At 35.9% G+C, this 22,321-nt stretch overlaps 1 protein-coding gene across 10 annotated transcripts in view; it reads left to right on the plus strand.

Moving 5' to 3' along the window:
• The window catches only part of HELZ (helicase with zinc finger), a 137,470-nt gene that overhangs the window by 16,666 nt on the left and 98,483 nt on the right, over positions 1–22,321 (plus strand). For all 10 annotated transcript variants that reach the window (XM_081027344.1, XM_081027339.1, XM_081027341.1 and 7 more), the window contains 4 exons: positions 6,113–6,340; positions 8,486–8,522; positions 19,038–19,162; positions 20,645–20,701. In XM_081027344.1, coding sequence (XP_080883470.1) covers positions 6,131–6,340; positions 8,486–8,522; positions 19,038–19,162; positions 20,645–20,701 — 429 coding nt within the window. In that variant the 5' untranslated portion in view covers positions 6,113–6,130. The remainder of the gene's footprint in view (positions 1–6,112; positions 6,341–8,485; positions 8,523–19,037; positions 19,163–20,644; positions 20,702–22,321) is intronic.

A 22,321-nucleotide genomic window follows, 5' to 3' on the forward strand; every position in this document is an offset into this window, starting at 1 on the left:
TTATCTTTCTTTTCAGTTTCTTTTTTCTTTTCAGTTTTTAAAGAGCATGTCCATTGTGACTTTGAGGTTCACACTATAATTTTTTAAAAATATTTTTAAAATTATACAGTAAAACTGACTTTTTTTTTATTTTGGTGTACAGTTCTGTTCATTTAACACATGTATAATTTATGTACCCCTCACCACAGTCAGGAGACAGAATAGTATCACCACCTCAAAAATTCCTTCATGCTATCCTTTATGGTTACTCATCCCCATCCCATAACCCCTGCAACCACTGACCTCCTCTCCGTCCCTATAGTTTTGTCTTTTTGAGATTATCATGTAAGTGGAATTATACAATATGTGAGCTTTTGAGACTGGGTTCTTTTACTTTGTCTTTGACAGTCATCTAAGTTATTGCATATATTGAAAGTTCCTTTTTATTGCTCAGTAGTTTTCCATTGTCACTCATTAAAGGACATTTGGGTTGTTTCCAGTTTTTAATAGTTATGAATAGAGCTGTTAAAAACATTTGTGTACAGATTTTTGTGTGAACATAAGTTTTCTTTTCTCTAGGGTAACTGTGGGGAGAGGTGATTACTAGGTCATATAGTGAGTATATTTTTAACTATAGGAAACTGTCAATCTTTTTTCCAGAGTGGCTGTACAATGTTATATTCCCAGTAGCAATGTGTGAGAGTTCATATATGCCACATCACTGATATTATCAGTATTTTAAGTTTAGCCATTTTAATAGGTGTGTAGTAGGATTTAGTCATGGTTTTAATTTGCATTTCTCTGTTGACTAATGCCATTGAACATATTTTTACGTGCTTATTTGCCATCATTATATCCTCTTTGTGGAGTGTCTGTTTAAATTTTTTGCCCAGCTTTTAACTGGGTTGCTTTCTTATGGTTGGGTTCTGAGAGTTTGCTATACATTCAGATACAAATCCTTTTTCAGATGCGTGATTTGCAAATAATTTTCTCTCAGTATTTAGCTTGTCTTTTATTCTTTTAACAGTGTCCTTCAAAGAGCAAAATGTTTGATTTCGATAAAGTCCAATTTATCAGTTTTCATTTTTGGACTGCACTGAGACGGATAGATTTTGAAAGAAATTTCTATTCTCTAAAAGGGGTGAAAAGTAACTTAGTGATAGGAATGTTCTTGTAAAGTTGACTTTTGTGGAAGGTGCAAAAGTTACCCTTTTATGGAAAGGTGGTACTAATTAGTACACTCCCTAGTCTTGGGGGCACATTATGACTTTTGCTTAATTAAAGATGATTGGCTTAGGTTTGTGAGGTTTTTCACACTTTCAAAAAATGATTATCACTAATAATTAGATTATCACTAATGTGGCTAATATATGTATACTTTTATAATGCAGAATTATGTAGGAAATTAGTTTTTAAGAGTGTTCCAGAGTTAAAATGGTGATATTTTATATTCACATTGGATGCTTTTGGGAGTGCCTGAGTTGAGTTTCTCTTCCATCGGAACTTCATCGGAACCTTGATTGTGGGTTCAGAATCAGTGTCATGGCTGTGTCAAGACTGTTTAGATTTAAATCCTGCCTCTAATTGACAGTGTAACTGTGGGTAAGTAACTTACCTTCTCCGTGCTTTACCTGTAAGTGGGAATGATGATGATAATAACAATAAAATGCACCCTTTAAGGTTATTATTAATAAGGATTAAGTTAGATTGCGTGAATATAGTCTTTTCAGCAGCATCTGGCACACAGTAAGCATTTAGCAAATGGTTCTTATTATTACTGTTGCTGAAATAGCTTTATGATAAAGTTTATATGTCTTAGAATTACATTTTCAAGAAACAGAATAACCAAATATCACACTAAGCCATTTCTTTCCTATGCCTATGTTTTCTCTTTACGCTTATTGTTATTAGTAATCAATAACTGTAACCAGTATTACTAATAATCGTGTATATACAGTTTTATAAAACAATTATCAGCTTATTTGGTTTTTACATAATGTGAAATACTAATCAATATACATACATACATTAATAAGTTCCAATTGCCTGAAATATCAGCCTAAAACTGGGTTAAGTTAGAAAGAAATTTCTTGGCTCACCTAACTGCAAAGTCCAGGCACAGCTAGCTGGATTCAGGGCTCAAATGATGACTTCAGGACTCAGTTTTTTCCCCATGAGTCAACTCTGCCTTTTCCTTACAGACTTCAGTTACAGGCACTATATGTTACAAAAATGGCCACAGCATACGCAACCCCTATAGCCTCTAAGATTGTGGATTCAGCACAAAAGAGCACCTGTCTCTTTCCCAGGCATCTCAGCAAAAGTCTCATGATTTCTCATTGGCTCTTAAGGGATCACATGTCTTATCCTGAGCCAATCCCTGTATTTAGGGCTGTGAGGCTCTTGGATTGGCCAGTTCTGGTCACATGCCACCCTTGGATCCCTGGTGGAGTCAGCTCTTCTGGAACCAACCACATGGACTGAGCGTGGGGGCGAGGTGAATTCTCACAGGGTAATTGTGGGCTTTTATTACCAGGAAAAGGACTGGACACTGGGTGGCCAGACAACCAGTGTGACATTAGTCTCTTCGACAGGTCAGCAACAGATGATAGGAGTTAATGGATTTGGATTAGTATCTTGGTTTCTGATTCCAGCTTCCTTGCCTGTGAAGTTCCGTCTTCCAAGTCTGTTTTACTCACAGGCGTAGGAGTTCGCAGAAGGTTCCAGTGTTTCATATTCTTTTAGTGAAAATCGGATAATTTTTAACGGGAAGAGCAAGAATCAAGGTACATAGGGGTGGACTTAACAATGGGCAGATGTGGTGCTTCTTACGCGGGTGTGATTCCTGCGACTCAGCTCTGCTCCCTGGGCCTCTCTGTCCCCCGGGGGAGGCTCTGGAGGCCCGCGTGGTGCGTGTGGCAAGGTCATGCTGCTTTCTGAAAACCGGAGAAAACAGCTGAGCAGAGATCCTTGTACGCCTGGTGAGGTCTAGGCCTCAGCTGGAAACTACCCATCAGGACCTGATTACCAAAGGTCATTGAGATAGACACCTTGCCGTCGACTTGGGTGGTAGGCGCCTGAGCCCAGCGTATCAGGGACTTTCTCTAAGTCAGTCATTTCCCCCAAAGCGCCTGTCGCTGATAGTTCTAACCTCTGCTTGTCTGTTAATGTTACGGACATCTCCTTGGCTAGTACGTTTGGTGACTAATGTTGGCAGTAGGCTTTGTGATCGCCCCTCTAGCCAGTTTTGGGGTTGAGCTCGTCTTTATCAGCGATATACAAATGCGCTTTTCTCCAGTGACTGTTCTTGCATAATCATTATCAGTTTATTGAGATGGAGAAAATAGGTTGAAGTAGTTACATAGAGTGGTATTTTATTTTCTATAAATATAACATTGTATGTTGAAGTCAGTAAAATGATTTCCACTTTATATCAATTGAAAATTTGGAATTTTAGGGAAATAACAATAGCTACCACTTACTGAGCACTTACTGTGTGCCAGGCATTCGTTTAAGCACTTTATACATATTATTTCACTTAAGCCTTACAGTAACCATAGGAGACAGGTATTGGTTGTCTTCTTGCCATTTCAGAGGTGAGCCGGTTGAGATACTTGAGATTAAGTCACCTGTCCCAGGCCATGAATCTGGTGAGTGGCAGCTGGTGGGTGACAGAGCTGGTGAGTTTTGAATGCAAGTCTTCTGGCTCTGAGCCTGTGCTCTGAATCATTGTACTGCATTGTCTGCTTAGGAAGAATTTAGCAGTATTAGTGTGTCTTTTCTTTTTGCTTCTTTTTGTAATATTTTCTAGATGTGGGCTGGGAGGCTTATAGGTAAGATTTGCTAATTCTAGGGCCTTTGGTATTCATTGATTTATCCACTGTTGTTATCTGGCAAGCAAATACTATATGCTTGTCTGTATCGGTAGCAATTGTGCCCCCCAGGGGACATTAATGTCTGGGGACATTTTTAGTTGTCACAAGTTGGGAGATGTGCTACCGGTAGCTAGTGAGTAGAAGACAGTGATGCTGCTAAAGATCTTCCAATGCACAGGACAGACCCCCCACAACAAAGAACTATTTAGCCCAAGATGTCAATAGCATCAATTCTGATCCGGATGATTCATGATGGTATTGTAATGCCATTCTTATGTCCAAAGCCAGTGCCGTAACATACAATCATTTTTGATTTTTGTTTGATAATTGATTTCACCCAAATTTATACGTGTTTGTATGGGGCATAAATACCAACTACAACTGAAATATTTAAATTCCCTTAAATCAAACTGGGAATTATAGTCCACCGAAGGAAAGCTGAGGAAGTTGAAAGGGAGGCCGTGGAAAGACTGAGAACACACTACTCTAAATATTTGTTGGATTATCTTGTTAATAACAAAGACTTCATTTTTTATGTTAAAAGTGTTAATTTGTTAAATGTAAACGTTTAAAAAATATCTTGTAATTTGAAAAACCATGTTTTGGTATTTTTTAAATTAAAAGTTTCAGACTGAGGAGAGTAGAGAATATTCTCCACATTATGTATCCACATATATACCACCATATTTAACAAATGCTAGCAGATATGAAGTCCTTTTTGAACTCTTCCTCGTCCCATTCCTTAGGTATTTCTACATTTTTTGATACACCAAGAATCTCAAAGGTTGAAGGGGCCTAAACATCTTCTGATGTCTGTCATCATGCTTCATCTCCTGCTACTGTCTTTTGGCTGCGTATCCACAACTTTCTCCCCTCACCTTTCACTGCAGTGTATAGGCCACAGAACAGCCAGGAGAGGGCAGAGCCAGGTTGTCTTCACAGCTGGAGAAGCCACGGCAGCAGAGTGTGTGTAGGCTGGAGAGAGGCAGGAGGGATGAATTGAAGTACCTTGTGACTGGTTGGTAAGGTAGAAGGTAGAAGCGCAGGAGAGGTGCAGGTGGGGGCAGGAACGAAGAGCAATCCCTGTGCTCGGCAGAGCTTGTGACAAGAGGTCAGCAACAGTGGTCCTCTGAAGCAGTATTATGATTGTCAGGTCACAGGGTTTTAGGTCTCTGCCCAGGTTTTCTGCTTCCTTCTATATGACTGATCTAATTAGGGAGAGGCCGTACTTCAATTCTCAATATCTCTTACTTGGACTATTTTAGTTGTCTTTTATTAATGACTGGCTGCTTCTCACCAGTTCTGCACAGGACTTATAAATGAGAGGTTCCTTCTTTATTTAACTTTCTGTCGTGTCCATTGCTTGTGGGATAAATCCCTCACCTCACTTCTTGTGGCATTTGAGGTCATTCATAGCTCCTCCTTTTCCTCCTTCCTCTTCTCCTCCTCCTCTTTTCCCTTCTCCTCCTCTGACACAGCTGGAGTTTAAGTCAGCCCTGTACTTTCTCCTCTTGGTGATTTCGCTTAACTTCTCTTTCTGAAAAGCTCACATATGCTCTCCCTGTCATCTGTGTGGTGAACTTTTGTTCACCTTTTGAGGCCAGCTTATGCCTTTGGCAGATGGAATGCTGTTCTTGTAATTGTTCATTTGTGCTTTGCCTTTCTTGCTAGAATCTGAGTTTCTTAAAAGCCATGATGGCATGCCCCATCTTTGAATTCATTCAGTGCTGCTAGTAACACAGGGCCAGGCCACAGGAAATGTTTGCAGAATTGAATTAATAGGGAGTTCAAACTTGCATTTTAGTCAGTTTTTTATATTGGTGGGCAAAATCCTATGTAATATATAGATTTTGATTTTCTGTAATCATGGAACTACAAGACTGAAATTGGGAAGTTTGGATATGAAACATTTCTGCATCTTCTGGTTAAAAAAAAGATTTTATGGTTTGTGGCACTTTGCAATATTCAGTTGTATTTCATTTGTAAATTTGTCTCATTTATAAATTAGATGTTTTGTTGGTATGATCCTGACTTATAGTTGGCATTTTGCTTGGCTCTTACTAAAGACTTCATAAAATATAAAGGGAAGTATGGATTTTGTAGCAGCAATAGCTGCTGCTCAGCTGTGACCTTGATCAAAAGGCTGGTTGAGGTAACTTTTCAGATAATTAAGCCAGCTGAGATGGGAATGGGGCTAGGATTTATAATTAATAAGTTTTTAAAACCTTCTCTTACTTGTTCTTTCTCCCTGTCTTTAGGATTTTTGTCCCTGAGTCATGGAAGACAGAAGAGCTGAGAAGTCATGTGAACAAGCGTGTGAATCACTCAAGAGGCAGGACTATGAAATGGCCCTCAAGCACTGCACAGAGGCCCTTCTTTCTCTTGGCCAGTACTCCATGGCTGATTTCACAGGGCCATGTCCACTGGAGATAGAAAGCATCAAAATTGAGAGCCTTCTCTACAGAATTGCCTCATTTTTGCAACTGGTAAGCCAATGACACACTGTGTAAAACGGTCTTTTTCATTGAGTGGGGAACTATGTATTGCTGGTCATTCCCTCTACAAATCACCTAATTCTGGGCTGAGGAGATGAGTGAAGTGGCTAGTGATTGTCGCATATCTTTGACGGCAAGAAACTGTTTTTTTAAGCCTTGAAAATTGTACTATTACATAGCATTTTGGATTATTTATTGAATAAATATTTGTTTGGTGCATACTATGTGTTAGATACTTCTCTAGGTGCTTGGTATACATTGGTGAAACAGAAAAAGATCCCTTCTCCATGGTACTTTTTCTAGTAGGGGGACAGACAATAAACAAGTGACATTGTAAATAAGTAAACACCTTAGCTTGTTAGAAGGTAACAGTCTGGGTGGAAAAAAGTAGAACAGGGCGAGGGAGATTCGGGCTAGTAAGGCTAGGGAGAGGGTTGCAGTTTTAAATTGGGTGGTCAAGGTAGGTAGGCCTCATTGACAAGGTGATATGAAGGAGATAAGTGAGTGAGCCACGTTGAAACCTGGAGGAAGAGTATTCCAGGCGGAGGGAATAGTCAGTGCAGAGACCCTGAGCAGAAGCATGCCTGCCACGTTCGAGGGACAATAGGGGGCCAGTATGCTGGATTAGGTGCATGGAGGGGAGATGGTCACAGGGCTGGATCCCATCAGGCCCTCCAGGTCACTGGAAGGACTGGAAGTTGGAAGTGAGACTTTTGTGGGACTTTGAGCAGAGCAGTGTCATGATCTGATTTAACAGGAATTCTATGGCTTTTGTGTGGGGAATACACTAGAAAGGGTAAGCGATGACAGTGGCTTGGATCAAAATGGTAGCAGTGGAGATAGTGAGAAGTGGTTTGGTTCTGGTAATTTGAAGGTAGAGCTAATAAGATTTCCTAATGTATTTAATGCTGGGAGTGAGACATCAGAGCAGTCCCACACTGCTTAGATACTTTTTTGTCTAAGCAAGTGGAGGAATGGAGATGGCTGTAGATTGGCAGCAGGCTCTGTGGGGGAAGAGTTCATTTTGGACATACTGCGTGTGCGATGTCATTTAGATATCCAGCCACAGGTGTTGAGTCAGCAGTCAGATATGCAGGTATAGAGTTCGGGAGAGACGTCTCGGCTACAGATAGTCATTGAAGAGTCTTGACCTGTTGATCTATGAAGTCTTGAGCCTGGATCATATCATCTCTGTCACGAGTGCAGACAGAGAAGAGGAAAGGACCAATGACAGTCTTGCGCTACAGTGTTAGGAGGTGGGGAGAAGAGGAAGCAGTAAAGCAGCCTGAAGAGCAGCCCTTGAGGTAAAGGAAAGCCAAGAGAGGAGGTGTCCTGGTAGCCAAGTGAAGAAAGTGTATGCAAATGAGGGAATGTTCTGCAGTGTCATTGCTATATTGCTGTTGTGTGGAGTGGTGGGTGAATGTCTGATTAAAGCTAGTTTAAGAAAGAATCAGAGCAAAGGAATTTAAATACATGAGTATAGACAATTCTTGAGGAGTTTTGCCCCAAAGAGGCAAAAAAAATGAAACGGTAGCTGGTGGGAGAAGTGAAGTCAAGAGAATGATTTTTTTAGATGGAATAAATAACAGTATGTTTGTTTATAGGACTGAACCAATAGAAAGCAAACAATTAACGATGTAGAAGAAATAGAGGAGGCTTGCTGGAGTGATATTCTCAGGAGGCCAGAGAGCAGATCTGCACAGTGGTAGGATGGCTCTAGAAAGAAACATGGATGGTTTGGTAACAGACAGGTGGAAAACAGAGAGCATGCTGGGAAGTGGGTAGATGTGGTAACAGTCTATGGAAATTCTTTTCTCATAGGTTTGGTTTTGTCAGTAAAGTCATTAGCTGAGAATGAGACTGGGGGCTCAGGAGGTTCTGGTGATTTGAGGTTAGAGAAGGTGAAAAATAAGAGAATAAAGGTGAATAAATGAAGGTGAATAAATGGACTAGGGAATTGTATTGTGTTTATTTGTAGAATATTGTGTAATCCTCAGAGAGCACGAGTTAGCTTTGCTCTGAGTATTTGCAACATTAATGATTAAACTTTGAAACAAAATTGAGCTTTTTGATGAAAATCTCTGTTTTAAGTAGCCTTTCACTATTTAATTTTATCTTGTATCTCTTATTTTGCAGAAAAACTATGGGCAAGCTGATGAAGACTGTAGACATGGTATGTGTAAAAATGGGACTCTTCTAATTTGAAGATTTTGAATTATTTAATTGCATATTGTTTAAGATTTCATTTTTCCATATGCTGATTTCAAAAGTGACGATAATATTAAAGAAACCTCCACCTTTCTGTGGTGAATAGTGACTAATGTGGTTGACGGCTGTCCTGCTACGATGGGTGTACATACGAACGTTGTTCCTATGTGATGCGGGTACATGTGAATGTTGTTCTGGTCATGGTATGATGGGTGTGCGCGTGGACATTGTTCCTAGTCACGGTATGATGGGTGTACATGAGAATGTTGTTCCTAGTCACAATATGATGGGTGTACGTGTGGACATTGTTCCTAGTCACAATACGACGGGTGTATATGTGGACATTGGTCCTTGTCACCATATGGTGGGTGTGCATGTGGATGTTCTTAGTTGTGATGTGATGGGTGTACAAGTGGACGTTGTTCCTTGTCGTGATATGGGTGTGCATGTGACGTTGTACCTTATCATGATATGATGGATGTACGTGTGACCGTTGCTCCTTATCACGCTATGATGGATGCACACGTGACCTTCCTAGTCATGACGCGATGGGTGTGCATGCGGGCAGTGTTCCGGGTCCCGATATGATATGTGTCCATGTGAATGTTGTTCCTAGTCACAGTATGATAGGTGTGCATGTGGACATTATTCCTAGTCATGAGTGTTGACATGCTGTCACTCCCGTAGGAACACTGATAGTGTCCTTTCAAAGTTTGTGTATTTTCAGTCAATATGAGTGAAATATTAAGGGTTATCTCACACATTAAAACGTTAAGCTTGGATAAATTGGACTGCTGGGCTTATGCGTCCTAAAATATTTTTCTCCTTCTTTAGAAGATTTCCCTTAGACAAAGAGACTAAGTAGAATGGTCTTTAGTGCTTTTTCCTGTTTTCTTTGGGGCAGGAAATTGAATAAAAAGATTCTTGCTCTTTGGGTACTCCTGGAATAGGAATCCTTTTCTATGTGACTGCTGCGAATTCACTAGAGTGAATTTAGGAGTGAGTGGCAGAGGGTTCAGTGTACCTTCTCACACACTCTTGGTGGAATTGTTTGCACAGTTCAGTGATTTGAATAATATAATGTTTCATTTATCCAGAATTTGGCGGGGTGGGCTGAGGTATTTAACAGAAGTTAATTGTTTTTTTCCTATTTACTCTCTTATTTCAAAACTTTTAAATGTATGTATTAACTTTTTAACATATTGGACATAATTTAACTATTCATTAAAGATTCAGTCCCCTCTTTGTGAGCCTCACTTCCTAGAATTTTATACTTTAGGAATTAATTGGAATTTGAGAGATATCTAGTACAATCTTCCTTTAACAAAATCCTTACTGTCTGTGGACATTAAAAATTACCAAGAAGCCAAATAATATGAGGGAGAGAATCATTTTTCTTTCTTCCCCTTCTGAAGAAAACATTATTATTAGTTTGCTGTATCTGTACCTTTATTATTAGTTTGCTGTATCTGTACCTTTCACTATAGCAGTAAACACAAATACTTATAATACATAGTAGGATTTTTCCTTTAAGGATTAAAAAAAATTATATGAGCATCACAAAGCAACTTGCTTTCTTACCATAGATCATGGAATCTTTCTAATAAACCTGCTCAAATTCCTGCTTACTATTCCATAGTGTAGATGTGCCATGATTTATTCAGAAATTTCCATATTAATGAACATTGAGGTGGTTCTGTTTTTCTAGTTTGTTATAATCTATTCTGTAATACACATATATTCTTTCTCACTGTTGCCTTTGTTTCTGTAGGATAGTCTTAAAAGTTGCATGTCTGGGTTAAGGAGTTTTAAAAATTGGATATCTGGGTTATATAATTTTGTAGTATATAATTTTAACAGACACTGTCAGATTAGTTTCAGATGTACATACCTACCAGCAATATATAAGAATGCCTGTTCCCTGTAATCTCACTAACACTGGAACCTATCATTCTTGACATTTTGCCAATCTCATATGTGAGAAATGGCCCCTCTTTCTTTAATTTTGGTTTCCTTGAGTTCTGGTGAGGCTGATACAGTCTTCTCATTTTGGAGTTATGCAAAGTCCTGAAGGTTAAATGACTTGTGAAAAGGCACAGAAGAGTAACTGCTGTTGGTGAAAGAGCATATGAAAAAATGTTACATTTTTCAGTTAATTGTTTTACTTAGCATTTTAAAGGTAGATACTATTTCTACAGTTACTGAATTACCAAAATAGAAGTTTAACCAGTAAACTTTTGGAGGTCATGGGTATATTTATTACCTGGATTGTGATGATAGTAATATATGTATATCTGGAGTGTCAACATATGTCCAAACTCACCAAGTTGCATATATTAATTATGTGAAGTTTTTTTGTATACCAGTTGTACCTCAGTAGTGTTGGGAAGAAAGTTGAACCAATGTCTGAGATAAAGTTGTAATGAAATGACTACACTCTTGGGTGTTGGTGGAGTAGGAAGCAGAATGCAGCTTGGTAATATGTTTATACCCTTTGATCCAGTAATCTTATTTCTGGGATGCTATCCCAAGTAAAGAATCCAAAAGAAAGAAAGAATTGTATGCGGAATGGTGTTCATTGCAGTGCTGTATGTAAAAGTGAAAAATCAGTTAGCTTCCAATAAGGGAGGAGTTCATTAATTAAATTCTATCCATTCCTTGTTACCATTTCAGTGCTAAGTAAGAACATGGAAAATGTTTATTTAAATGCGAAAGCAGTGTATATAAAGTTGTTCATTTGAAATAGAGATTTGGGAACATTGGCCAAGTCTGTACATATATATCATTAATTATAGAGTTACCTGATTATGGATTGGGTTTCAGTTTCTGCTATTGCATGTAATTTCTTTTCTTTTCAGCTTTTGGTAACATTATTTTTATATGTGAGATAAAATACCATGGTTAGGCGGTCAGTTAGTAATAAAAAGCAAGATGAAAATCTCGACCTGTTAATTATTATACTGCTTTGTAATGCCAGATAGCCGTGGAGTAACTTCTATCTTAATGGCCCCAGACCTATGTTTGCATTTTATGTACAGTATTGTCTTGATGTCTGTTCCTTTACTCTCAAGCTATCCGTTTGCATTCCTTTCAACTCTCAGCATGCCTCATTGCAAGTACCCTCCTTTCTCCACTTGCTGCTTCTGACCTGATTTCACTTTCTTGGGAAGGGTTAGGAAATCGGGGCAGTCTTTGCCATAGAAGTTTTTAAAAATTAAAAAAAAAATTTATTATGAAAAATTTAATACCTACAGAAAAGTAGAAAAAACGGTATACTAAACATTCATAGTTTCAAAACTTAAATTGTAATATTTTACCATATTTACTTGCTTAATTTTTTTTCTGAAATATTAAAAAAAATAATTACAGCCATCATGATATTTACCTCTAGATATGTTAGGATGCATCTCTAACAAATAAGGCCATACCTGCATAACCACAATATTATCATTAACCTAATGAAATGGATAATAGTTCCCCAATATTATCTGAAACCCAGGCCATAATCAGATTTACCTGGTTGTCCTCACAATGCTTTTTTTATGACTGATTTGTTCAAAGCAGGAACTAATCAGAGTCATAAAATTTTAAAGTTGGAATTCTACTTCAGTAAGAGTAAATAGGCTCTGAGTTGAAGACTCAAAGGCATCTTGAAAGTAAACTACATAGGCTTTAAATTCATGGAGTTGAGTTCCCAGTTTGATGTTGTATTCTGGAGAATGAAGGATGCCAGACTTGGTGACCAAGTCTGGATTGTGAGGCGGCCCAGTCTGTTTCCTTTATCTGAACATAAGTTGTATTTGGCATACAGGAAAACTTTCCTGAAATAGTGATTCTTTTCCTGCCTTCCAAACATTCATTATATAGGAAACTTACATTTTTTACATTAATAAAATGAGGTAAATGGAGAAAGTGAAATCAAAAGAATTTTAGCATCTAAGAGTCTTATGCTATATGTAGTATGTAGGACAAACTCAATCATCATAAATATCAATAAATATTTTTCATAAGGCTGCAAGATTTTTTAAACCATAGCTAAGAGCATCATTAATTTAGGGAATCATTACAAAGGAATGTGGGACATCTGTTGACATTTATTATAATGATACTTGCCCTGGGAAGTAACCTGCAACCCCTGTTGAATAGAGGCTGACTATATTAAAAAAGAGGCAAATTAATATGTGATTGATTGAACCTTTTACACTCTCCCAGGTGGAAAAAGGGGCATCTTTACCCACCTTTCTTCTTGGAAGAGTTTTGATTAAATAGACTTTATGGAATTTTTTTTTTTAAATATATAGTGAAGAGGGGCAACGATATTTATTCAGAATTATCTCTGGGCCAGAATTATCTCTGCCCTCTGAAATATGCTGTTTTATTTAATCACATTGTAATACCATTCCAATTTTACAGATGAGGAAATAGACTTTGTAAAATTAAGTAATTTGCTTAAGAGCACAGAGCCAGAGTGCAACTGTGATTTCGAAGTGAGGTTTTTCTGATTTGAAAGGCCATGTTCCTTCTCGTTGTCCTGAATTACTGCCTGTGTATTCTTTAGGGTTTTGCAGACATTGTTCTATTTGGCATACTGAAGTTAGGGGAAAAGGCACAAGAATATTCCAGAACTGAAAAAAATGGAGGCTCAGGATCACTTAGATAATCATTAGTGGAATGGGGACAAGAATTTGAGTCTTTAAGCCCCTCACCCATCCACTATTTTTTCTATTCACCAAACTTTTAACATAGGGATGTATTCCAATAACATTTCTTAATTTGTCGTTCTTTTGATCCAGTTGGATTAACTATTTTTTAAAAAATTTCATGTATACAAGCTTTATTTCTCCAACAGGAATTTAAAAAGTCTTTTCATTTTGAAATAATTATAGATTCACAGGAAGTTTCAAAGATAGTACAGAGAGGTCCCATGTACTTTTCCTTCACTGATTGCATCTTCCATAACTATACGTAGTACAATAGCAAAACCTGGCAATCGACCATGCTACAATGAGTACGTATAACTCTATGTCATTTTGTCATGTGTAGGTTTGTGTAACCACCAACACAGTAAAGATAGGGAATTGTTCCATCTCCATGAAGCTCTCCCTTGTGCTACTGCGACCTGATGCAGTCACACTTACCACTCCCCTTCTCCGCCATCTCTGATCCCTGGCCACCATTAATCTGTTGTCCATCTCCGTAGTTTTGTCATTTTGAAAATAGTGCATAATGGAATAATACTGTCTGTGACCTTTTTAGATGGCTTTTCCCCCTCACCGTATATTTGAGACCCATCCAAGTTGTGTGTATCAATAATTCATTCCTTTATATGGCTGGATATTGTTCAATGGTAAGGCCATACCACACTTTGTTCTCTAACAGGAACATAAGGATTTGTGGAATGGGATCTTGACTTTCACTGTTTCCTCATGAGGCTTATTAACTGTTTTAAGTAAAGTTTTTATATTTAATTTGATAGGAATAAAAATTTAAATTATATAATACTAATTTTGGGACAGAATGTAAGTCAGGGAAGTGAGAGTTTATTAAGTTTGAGGACTGTTATCCTTTAAAGATGCAAGCTCTCTTTTTTGTATGAATAAATGTTTAAGTCTTTGAGTTTATATGAATTCAGTTGTGAGAATCTCATTATGGTTGTATGATTCTCTGTTCTAGACATTTTCTAATTTATTCAGGATGTCAGCTGTAGTCATGAGTGACATTTTAAAAATTTTATTTCATGTTTTTGACTCATGGAATAAACATTTGTTAGCATTAATTTTATATCAACTGAAATTAAATTTTATAGAACAGGATTAAAAATGAATGGTACCTTGCCTTATAAAATCTCAGTAATTCTGTACCAAAAGGGGAACTGAAATTAAAATAATTGTGAACATGTGAAAACACAGCTCTCTCCCTTAGGACAAAGAAAACAGAAGATTAGCAAAATGTCAGTTTTTCTCGTAAGCAAATTATCGGGGGAAAAAAAGTAAGCAAATTAATCATGGTAGTGCCTAGCAGAGGGTTTGAAAAGTCTCGCATTTTCCACAGCCAGGATTTCCTTTGAGTGCTTACAACAGAGCTGGCGAGATGTTGACTTCTGAAATGGAAATGATGGCAGTGGAAGAGTTTTAAGATAAAAACAGAATCAAATTGATTTTGTGTGAAATAGAAAAAGCTTCTTAATCCAGTATTGAACAGTTAACAGAGGTTCGTTTTGCTATAACTTTATAGCAAATGCATCTCAGAAATCGGGATTCTTTATAAAGAGGAAGTTTAAGGCTCTGCAAGCAGCAAATTTTCTCTGTCTCTCTTTCTCTCTAATGCATACACAGTGTAGAACAGGCTACTTTTGAAAATACCATTTTAGCATTGCCTTAAGTAAAAAGTTTATTCAAATAGGTAGATGATGGAATAACCTTTTCTGATGTCTGGGAACCAGGTTTCAGGTTTGTTTTTAGGCTTAATTGCATTGTCAGCTTTTTACTGTGTATAATTATTTTATATTTGTATAGTAATGAGGAAGTTGAGGGACAGTAAATGAATTAGCTCTAAAATTTAAACTGGAGGACTGAAAATAAACCAGGAGAAATGACCTATGTTTCTGTAGTACGAAAATACCCAGAAAGAAGGAGTCCAAGCCTCTTTACAATGAACTGTAGTTGAAGGAAAGAGTACTTCCAGAAATACGCAATCAGAGCTTAACTTTAAAGCTCATTGCACACCCAAGGAGGCTGTAAAAGAGATCACAACAATTTTTGTGACCAGATTAAGGACCAAATATTGAAAAGAGCAAGGTAGCAGGGATTTGGGGGAAAAAACAACACAGCCATCCACGCACACACATACACACGTATGTATTAGAGTATTTAAAGCTGGAGGTGAAATATTCAGGACTAAGTGATAGATAACATTGAAAACTATTAAAGCTTTTCATTTTCCAAAAACATTTTATAAAGGAAACATTTTATCTATAAAAGACCTTGGTAGGAAGGGCATAAAATTCTACAAAGGCAGCAGCCCACATGTCAAAAAGTGTTTATTTATTACAACTGGAAAATAGAGGGCAAGGAAAAAGGATTGAGGAGGCAGAGGAGAAGACTGTTGGGAAAATAAACCTAATTTGGCAAATTGGACACTGGTGAGAGATTTGCCACAGTGTTTTAACTCTGGTTTATGTTACACTTTTTTGATACTTGTAACAAATGAACATTCTATTCTCTTGTTAATAACTGGATTTAGAGTTATGTTTGGAGTCCCTTTATATACTAATCCCCCCTCTACCCTCAAGAAAAATTTTTTTAGAAAATAAATTTATCGCCAAAAATTAAATGGCTGATATTTAGAAAGAAAATTTATAAATTATAAATTTATTTTATGTATTCATAAGCATACTCGTAATCTATTTTCATTTTTGATTCAATTCCTGAAGTGTTGGTTCTGAGAGTGTAATTATATCCAATCAGTGAAAGATTTCACTCTATTAATGACTACAGGATTTAGTTTTTCTGGTAATGAAATTTTTTTTGAAAAATTTGGGAAAATACGTTGATTAGGCTAAGCTCTTCTATAAAATAATTTAGAAATCCTGTGATCATGTTACTGAAAAAATATAGAACAATACTCAACATTTACTGTACTTTAAGCTTGTTTTAAATTACCTTTCTCACTGGAAATAATTCTTTACAAACAAGGGGAATTACATTTTAATTGTTAATCCTCCCCTCTGGTAGCCAGAGGCTATCAAACACTAACAGGCTATTTTTGTTGGAACAGTTGAATGCATACTCCTTTAATATTACTCAGTTTCTCATCCAAACCATTCCAAGTAACACATATTTCAAGTGTTAGAAAATATTACAGAAGCTTAAGAATGTTTAGGGATAGAGATTGAATGCACTAACACAGCTAAAGCTGTTCAGATTTCCTCCTTTATATCTCCCAGTGGACACGGAGGAGCAATTCAGTTTGGAAACAGTTGTGTGTTCACAGTAGAATTTTGCTGATAGTTGGTGGGAAGAGAATTTATTTGCAGGGAATTGTAGCTTTTTTATAATCACTCAAGATTAGATTATATTTTTAATGTCATCTCTTTTGGTAAGTTCTATCATTATAACTGGGGCAAGTTTCATAATACACGAGGCCATACTTTGTTTTCTTAAAACTTTTTTCAAGATTTTAAAGATAATAAGGGACCAGAGTGGCAGCATTGCAAATTAATTTTGTGATGATATAGTAGCAGGAAAGGTTTTTTATCTATAATAGTTGATTATTCCTTTGCCATGGTTCTTCATGTAGGATCCTACAAGACATAGCTGAATTGCATTTAAAGGTAACATTTGGAAGAAATTACATCAGTACTGCTTGTGAAAGAGAAAAGGGAAACGTAATTTTGACAAATATTGGGACATTCAAACATTAGTATAGTGGGAGAACTTTTGCAAAATAATATTCAGCAAATATCTTGTATAAACTAAAAATCTGTGATGTTTGTAAAATATGTGATGTTTTAAACATGACATAATCACCTGAGGTTGAAATATTCTTAGATTTTTTTTTTTTTTTCCCCTGAAGCATTCTTTAGCTCTTAATAGCTATGGTGCCTTGATATCCTTATTACTGAAAAGGAACTAAATTCCTTTGCAGGTCTCAATATTGCTTTATAATTTTTAGAAGGGGATGGTAACAAATAGGGGACTCTTTAGTATAAACTAAAAATCTGGCTCTAGGCTGTGCTAGATACTTTATATAATTAACACAATCTTTACCACAACCTTATTAGGAGCTACTGTCGCCTCCCTTTTACAAGGGAGAAAATAGGCTTAGCGAATGTAAGGAGTCCAGACCTTACTAGGACTGTTGTTTTTCTTCAAAGCGTTTTATTTGCATTATATTAATATCATTTGATCCTTATAACAGATTTATACATTTTTCTAATTTACAGATGACCATAATGAGGGCCAGAGAGATAAAGTGACTTGCCAAAGGTCATATTTGAATAGTTTTAGGAATAGTAGGTCTGAGGGAGCTGTAAGTTTACTGTGGAATTTTATAAGATGCTCAAGACATTCTTAAAGATACTCTGTTGGAATTACTCAATGTTTGGGATTATCCTGTGACAGTTGAGTGGATGAGCGATCTGTAACCTGGATGGAGTGAGAGAACAGTTTGTCCCATAAAACCTTATATACAGAGAGAATGTAACTTTCAGTTTAGTTATCTGATTCGGTAAAGAATATAGACATAAAGATGTTTATTGCAGTGTTATTTTTAGGAGTTGAAAATTGGAATTGTCCTGGAGGAAGGGAACAGTTAAATAAATTGATGTATCTATTTGATGGAACATTTTATAGGCAATAATACGATAAATATAAGCAGTCTAATAATATGGAAATATTGAATGTGCCGAGGTGAAATAAAGCAGAATACAAACTTATGTCAGTTAACAGTCATGTAAAAATTATGTAAATATTGATAAACATTGGACGAGAACATGAATAAATTAAAAGTTTAATGCAGTGGTGAGCTTATGGTAAACTTTTATGTAGGATTTTATTAGTGTTGTTATAATAATCTTATTTGTGTAGTAAAAACATTGACCCATATAACGAAAGGGTATGTTCAGTACAACCAAAATAAAAATGAACAGACCCAGTGGACTTTAAATATGCAGTATATTATACTGATACTTAAAAGAAACATTTTCTTGGAAATACATAGAAAAAATGCAATTTCTAAAGTATTTTCTTTCAGGAAATTATTTTCTTGCAAAGGAAGATAAAGTGTGTACAAACTAAAAATAGAATCTTGGACTTAGCAATAAAGAGAAGGATACTGATTATTTTACTAGTTGAACCATTAGCAGTTGCTGTGAGAAATTATCTCAAATGACATGGCATAAAAAAATGAGTGTATTTTGTATTGTTAGAAATATGTGCTCCTTGTGATTGTATAAAATTAAATCTGTAGGCACTTGCAAACAATTTGAGTAGCATTTTCAATGGCCGTTTGACAATCGGGTTCTAGTTAATCTTTCGGTTTTGATAAAGGCTAATTCTTAATTGCTTAGGAATATCAAATGTTGAGATATTCATTGCCTATTCTTATGCATTTAAATAGCACGAGTCTCTTGTGTCACTGTCAAGAATGTGAAAACTTCATTTATCAAGTTATATCTGCAGTTTAAAAGCCCTCATGTACCCCGAAATCATAAGTTTGAGAGCTTTAAGGTTAATTCTTCCTGTGATTTTGGTGTGATCCTACTGGCTCTAGGCTGTAGTGGGTTAGATATATGGATTGTCCCATTTTTTTCTTGTCTTTATGCATGTCTTGGACAGAACTGAAACACCACTGCTTTTCCTCTAGTACTCGAAGTTTTAGCACATAAGAAGTCATGCTTGTGATAGTATGCTAATATTCTAATCAAGAAAAATGTGTATTGAATATCATGTGATTAATGATGGGCGTTCTTTTCTGACAGTGCTGGGAGAAGGTCTCACCAAGGGAGATGGTGCCTTCCAGGCAGTGCTTTGTTGCATGCAGCTGAAAGGAAAGCTCCAACCTGTAGCCAACATTCTTGCCAAGTCACTGACAGGAGAGTCCCTGGTATGTTGAGGAGCTTTAATTTTGAATGTCCGAAAACAGATTCATTCATTTAACTCCTTAGGAATACTGCGGGGAAAAAATAATTAGTGGGCATTTTTCCTCTTACTTCCTCCTATTAGAAATGAAAGTTCGTGAGTATCTTGAGATACTCATTTCTCTTCAATAAACTGATGTTTAATCTTTGAATTCTTGTAGTTTGTGATAATATATATAAGAATTGCAAGTACTTTTTAAAACTTTGAAAGTATAGGATACCTAAATGATTTTCTTTAAAGATGTAATTTAACAGAACCTGGAAATTTTGGGTTTTTTTTAAATGCTTCTGTGGATATATGACCTTATAGGGTTCTTAAATTTAGGCATTTATTTTATAAAATGTTTAAATTTGTCTAAAGTAAGTACTAATTACTTTTGTTTCTGAAGATGGTGTGTATGTAAGTTGATATTCATGACCACTCTGATGGAGCTATTCTATTCGGACTTCGGGATACGTTTTTTTTTTTTTTTTTTTTTATGTAGCATTTACTGTTCCAGAGTTTTTGTTTGAGGTGATTGAAAGATGGCTTTTTGGAACTTTAAATTTGTCAATCTATAGACAGTGGAAGAAAAGAGATATTATCACTCATGTTTCACTAGTTGGTAATGTAAAATTTGATGGTATTTTCAGGAATCGTAATGAAAAATAGTGAAAGCAAGAAAGTTACATGTATGCTTTGCTATAAAGCATGAATTCCCTATGTCTCATTTATTCTTTTGGATTTATATAAATTGAAAATCTGAAGCAAAGTTGTGTTTTTAATGCAAATATAGTTGGTAAAAAAAGAATTTAGGAAGTACTTGGTACTTGAGTGTAATGTAATGACTCATCTCAGAGGATAATTGAGTTATTTTCTAAGGAATTATTGTGCAGTGATTGTTTAATTGTTTTAACAATTTTTTTTATTTCACCAAATTGACAAATGAATATAAAAGCTAAAATGTATTATTAATGTAGCAAAATTATATAACTCTTTAGTACTAAGTAGATGATAAGAGACTATTATTAATTCTATCTTTAAGGAACTTTTTTATGTAAGTTAAGAATATTATATAGTTTTACCTGTTGGGTTTTTAAATTAGGAGGAAGTAATTTGCTTTTATATCTCAAGTGAAATTTGAATTTCAGAAGAGTGAATATTTTGCATATTTTCTTGTAACAGTCTTATTAGTGAGCCATCTAAAGTGGTATTGTCATTTTATGTGAATCTGAATCATGGATAACTGAGTTCACCGTTTTGCAAATTACATTGTATATTTTGTCCTGTTAACTTTTTAAACTTTCCTTATAGGTGTTTAACTTTATTGTCACCATTAATGGTGGTGGGGATGGGAGATGAGGGTAGCACTGTTTTCTTTACAGATAAACCTGAGAAACAGCTGAGGACCCCATAGCACAGAACTAATATACTAATTGGTTTTTCCTTTTTTCATTTACCCTTTCAGAATGGGATGGTTACAAAAGATTTGACAAGATTAAAAACACTTCTCACAGAAACAGAGGTAAGACTATTTCAGTGGGTCTCTTTGGAAAGAGTTTAACTCAGTCTGGCTAGTAAGTTTGGTATTAAAATTTGGAAAATCTCCTGTAACCTAGCTTGGTCCCATCCGAGGAACTTTGCTTCTTATGTCTTCTCTGCATCCCAGATCTTCTGTTCTATCTCTAATTTTTATTAGCTGTCTCTGGCCAACAAATGTAAAGATGACTGGGAAATTTTAGCGTTTGACTACATCTGGCTGTCAGAAAATACTATCATTAAAAATCAGACACTCTTCAAGCCTTTTTTAAGCAACTAAAAAAAGTCTGTGATTTAAAGACTATTTTTAGGGAATTGATTTAGGTGATGGAAATAATGCATATCCAGGTACATGGTGAATAAATATGTGCTCTGGGAAAGCACTTGAAGGACCCATGGAATGCCAGGGACAGCAATGGTATGAAAAAGACCCATAGCTTTGTAAGTCAAATTTCTATTCCTCAAACAGGCATATAAAAGTATTTTTATTTAGAGGTCTTATTTTAAAAATATCCATTTTGGTCAGCTTTTATCCTAAATGGAAGCCCATGTAAAGTGATTGGTTGATTGGCTTATTTATTTAAAAATTGGCACCTACTATGTGCTAGGTGCAATGCTTGATTCTGGGGATATAGCACTGACCAAGACACCCATGGTCCTTGTCCTCTTGGAGGGTAAGGTCTCGAGGAAGAGACAGACAATAAATAAATAAATTAAACAACTATAGGTGTAATTCACATTGAGGTAGGTGGTATCAGGGAAAAGGATAAGCTTTCTGTGGTGGAGAACTCACTAAGATTGGGGTGGGGATGAGACAGTTAAACAAAGAGGTGAGGGTTGAGAAGGTACTGGTGTCATGGAGAGTGAGACGGAGGGTGCTGCAGACAGGCGGAGAGGGTGAGCAGAGACCCAGGATGTAAACCATGACCTCTCATAGATTAACTTCCCATTTCAAATCGAATAATATATCACAGTTTATACCAACAAATAAGTAAGCAAAGAAGACAGTCATCATAAATTGGATAAGCTAGATAAAGATGCTCTTTGTTTTGCTGCAGTTCTGTAGTTTTTTTTAAAAAACGTCGTTTTCTGTCTTCTGTTATTGTGAATTAATCAAGAATCAGTAAGCTCTAATTAACTTCAAAACCATTTCCTTTCTTGTATATATGTAGTCTTTCTAATTCTAAAGAGTAACAGAAGACAATTTTATAAATGTTTCGGACTTTTAAAATGAGAGTGTAAAATAAGATGACCTTTCATTTTAAGATTTTGGGTGTTGTTCTTCTCTTTTTATTGCCTTGATTGAATTACCGGCTCTACATCTGATAACCAACATATGTATATGTATATATATGTATATATATGTATATATATGTGTATATATATATATATAAAGTGTATACATATATATAAAAATATATATACATATATAAAAAGTGTATACATACATATATATAAAGTGTATATACAGTATAAAATTTTATTTTTAATATTTATAATATTTATTTTTAATATTTATAATTTTTTTACATGTAAGGCCACAAATATCATTTGACTCTTGTGACTGTGCTTTGGGAAGAAGCGATTTAGTTTTGTTTATAATTTA

The sequence above is a fragment of the Rhinolophus hipposideros genome, assembly GCF_964194185.1.
Source record: "Rhinolophus hipposideros genome assembly, chromosome: 20".
Lineage (NCBI taxonomy): Eukaryota > Metazoa > Chordata > Mammalia > Chiroptera > Rhinolophidae > Rhinolophus > Rhinolophus hipposideros.